Source organism: Mesitornis unicolor, unplaced genomic scaffold (genome assembly GCF_000695765.1).
Source record: "Mesitornis unicolor isolate BGI_N332 unplaced genomic scaffold, ASM69576v1 scaffold1557, whole genome shotgun sequence".
Lineage (NCBI taxonomy): Eukaryota > Metazoa > Chordata > Aves > Mesitornithiformes > Mesitornithidae > Mesitornis > Mesitornis unicolor.
Window position 1 is genome coordinate 353,574 of NW_010198284.1, and position 2,795 is coordinate 356,368.

The window sequence follows — 2,795 nt, forward strand, 5'->3', positions numbered from 1 at the left end:
CCCCAAATACATCAAAATCAGGAACATTTTGCCTGTTTCATATTCATAGTTTCTTCTTTATGTGTGACTGATTTATTCTGCTGCATGCCCCCAGGGTCTGCATTGTCCAAAATAAAGGCTGCCAAAAAAGAAACAAAAAAAAGAACAGGGAGCAAGTAGGGTGGGGGGTGTTCAACCGATGCTTTTAAATGCTGGGAGACTATTGCACATCTTGCATCCTTGTGTGTGAATTCACCTTATGGTGTTTCTTAACAAAAGCACGCTCACTAAATAAATAACTTCAGCACAATGCAAGACATCGTGCCTGAAAATAGCAAACTGCTCCGAGACAATTACTCCATGCTGTGAAATCCGCTCTCTCCAGCTTCTGCATTGTCTGAAGTTGTACGTGTGCTGCCATAGCATGTGCTTGCATTACAAAGCGCTGTGACTGTGCAGCAGAAAGTACAAATGCATAGAAAGCGAGCACCCGTGAGTATTTTAGGTTCTGGTTTTGCCTAAGAGAGCGGTTTGGTTTTCAGGGACTTTTTTGCTATGTGGTGTGTATGGATGTTGAAAACAAAGGGAGCGCAAATTACTTTGACAAAGTCAGCGAAGCTCCGGCTCTGCAGAGTGGGCTCTCCGTGGCACACACAGTGCCCGAATTGCAGAGGGGCAGACTGCGAGGCAGGAACTTACACACCACTACGTGCAAATAGGTTTCAGCAAAGGAACTTGACAAAAGGCACCGCTCACAAGGCCGCCTGCAAACTTTGCCCAGGTGTTGAGGAGTGGTTCATTATGGGCTGCTGTGAGGGATCTTTCTGCCATGAGAAGCTATTGTTAAGCGCCCCGACAGATGAGAGCAGACCCTTCTCCTTCCACAATAGCTGCTCACACCAAGACAGACTCATTAAATATTCAGTTCCAGCCTCGAGCAGCTCATTAAGTCAGCAATGAGCAGTGACGCTGGTGTTGGAAAACCCTGCCTCAGTTAACATCACCATGCAGAGTCTCCTCGGATCCCTTGATGTTATTCCGCTCAGTCCCTTTTCTGTGATGACCAGCTTGTGCTCTCTGCTTTGCATTAAATACAGGTAAAAAAGAGTCATGTGGATTTCAGTTCTCCTATTCTTTCTAGGCCTTTTCAGAGGTGAGCCCTGGGGCCCAAGCTAAGTGTCTATTGCATTTTTTTCTGTAGCAGCATATGTAATACAAATTTGCAGGAGGAGGATGGGATGAGGATTATATGGCTTTACTGGTTGTTTTTCTAAAGAAAACCCAAACAACACAGCCGTAATATTTGAAGGATAACATTGATAGCAGAACATCATGACATGCAGCAGTTACAGATGCTGCTTTACTGTCTGTTGGCTGTTACACAGCAGAAACTTTTGCAGTAAGTGTATTTTCCCTGGAAATGCCAGTGTCTGAGGTGGATTTTGGCTTGGATTGTATGCTGAATGTGTTACTTGTGTGCAGAGTTTCTTTCTAAATGGTGTATTTGAAACCTCTTTTGCAACCAGTAACTTACATGAGTATAATTTAATATTAAATAGTATTTAGCAATAACATACAGGGGCATTTATGATGGGGGGATGTCAGATGTCAATGAATTCGCTCACTCCAGAATCTGAGATTAAAACTGTAATTGTGGAAAATGCACACGTGTTTTCCTGCCTTGATGTTTTAAAACTGTAACATCTGAAAGGATGGAACAGAAATGTTGAAGCGGAACAAGTGCAGAAGTTTTCAGCTGTTTTTTCAGAGAGCAGATTTTCACACCCTGAATCTGTTGTTTTTTTCCTTTAACAGAAAGTGTTTTCAGACTGCCCATTTCTATGTGGAGGACAGCAGTTCTCCCCGTGTGGTCCCCAATGAAAGTATTCCCATTATACCTATTCCAGGTAAGACGGGTTTAATCTCCTGTGTTTGTGCTGCTTGTAGTTTGTTTTAATTGCATGTGGAAGAGAAGGTTATGCTTGTGATAAATCGTGGTTTTCTGGTAGAAATCTGATGTATTGCTGCTGCTTCATTTAGTTTATGGTGCTTTGCAATGGGGCTCTGAGTGCCAATGCTGTGTTTTTCCATAGGTACCTCTCCCTCATTGTTTTAATAGAAATTTCAGAATAACCTCTGTAAAATGTCAAAAACATGAGCAGCACTTCTTAAAAACATGAAGGCTTTGCATCTAGGGTGAAACCAGCAGCTGCATCAGGACAGGTTGTGGACGAGGGATGTGCAGCTCCACTGCTCTCTCGAGACCGGGGGACTTGCCCCCCACTTTCAGTGGTGTCTGCAGGGTCTCAGGGAGGAAAGCAAGACACAGGGATAAGCAAACAATCTCAATTAAAGTCCAAAGCCATCTGTTAATTTGATATTAATCAAGTTACCGAAGGTCAAATGCTCCTCTCAGCTACACCGAGAGCAAAGCTAGAGGCAGAGTTTAGTGCTCTACTCTTTTCATGAGGCATTTCCCCTGGGAATTATTAAGTGCAGGATCCAGCTCCCTTTAAGCGCTGATGACAGAGAGCAGCTTGGTGTTACAGTGGCCTTTGCAGCCGCTGCCTTGTTTGATGTTGCTCAGTTTCACAGGCAGAATTAAGATACCCAAAATGTTATGTTGACCTCAGTCTGTCAAATCCTTGTACTTTGCTTCTTCAAGGTGTTTTAAGCTTCCTTGTCATATTCTGTGATTTGTGTCATTGGTCTAGGATTCAATCTGCAGCTAATTAGATACATTTTAGCAAAAGACATTGAAAGCCATCTCTGAGACACTGGAGAAACACGCGTCCTAGAAAAGTGGAAAAATCCAG

The 2,795-nt window shown here is 43.3% G+C and overlaps 1 protein-coding gene across 1 annotated transcript in view; it reads left to right on the forward strand.

Moving 5' to 3' along the window:
* LOC104544270 (receptor-type tyrosine-protein phosphatase gamma-like) overlaps positions 1-1,886 on the forward strand; it is a gene marked incomplete at both ends in the record, with an annotated part of 268,982 nt that extends 267,096 nt beyond the window's left edge. Inside the window, one exon of the mRNA XM_010189091.1 lies at positions 1,795-1,886. Coding sequence (XP_010187393.1) covers positions 1,795-1,886 — 92 coding nt within the window. The remainder of the gene's footprint in view (positions 1-1,794) is intronic.
* Between the last annotated feature and the right edge of the window lie 909 nt (positions 1,887-2,795).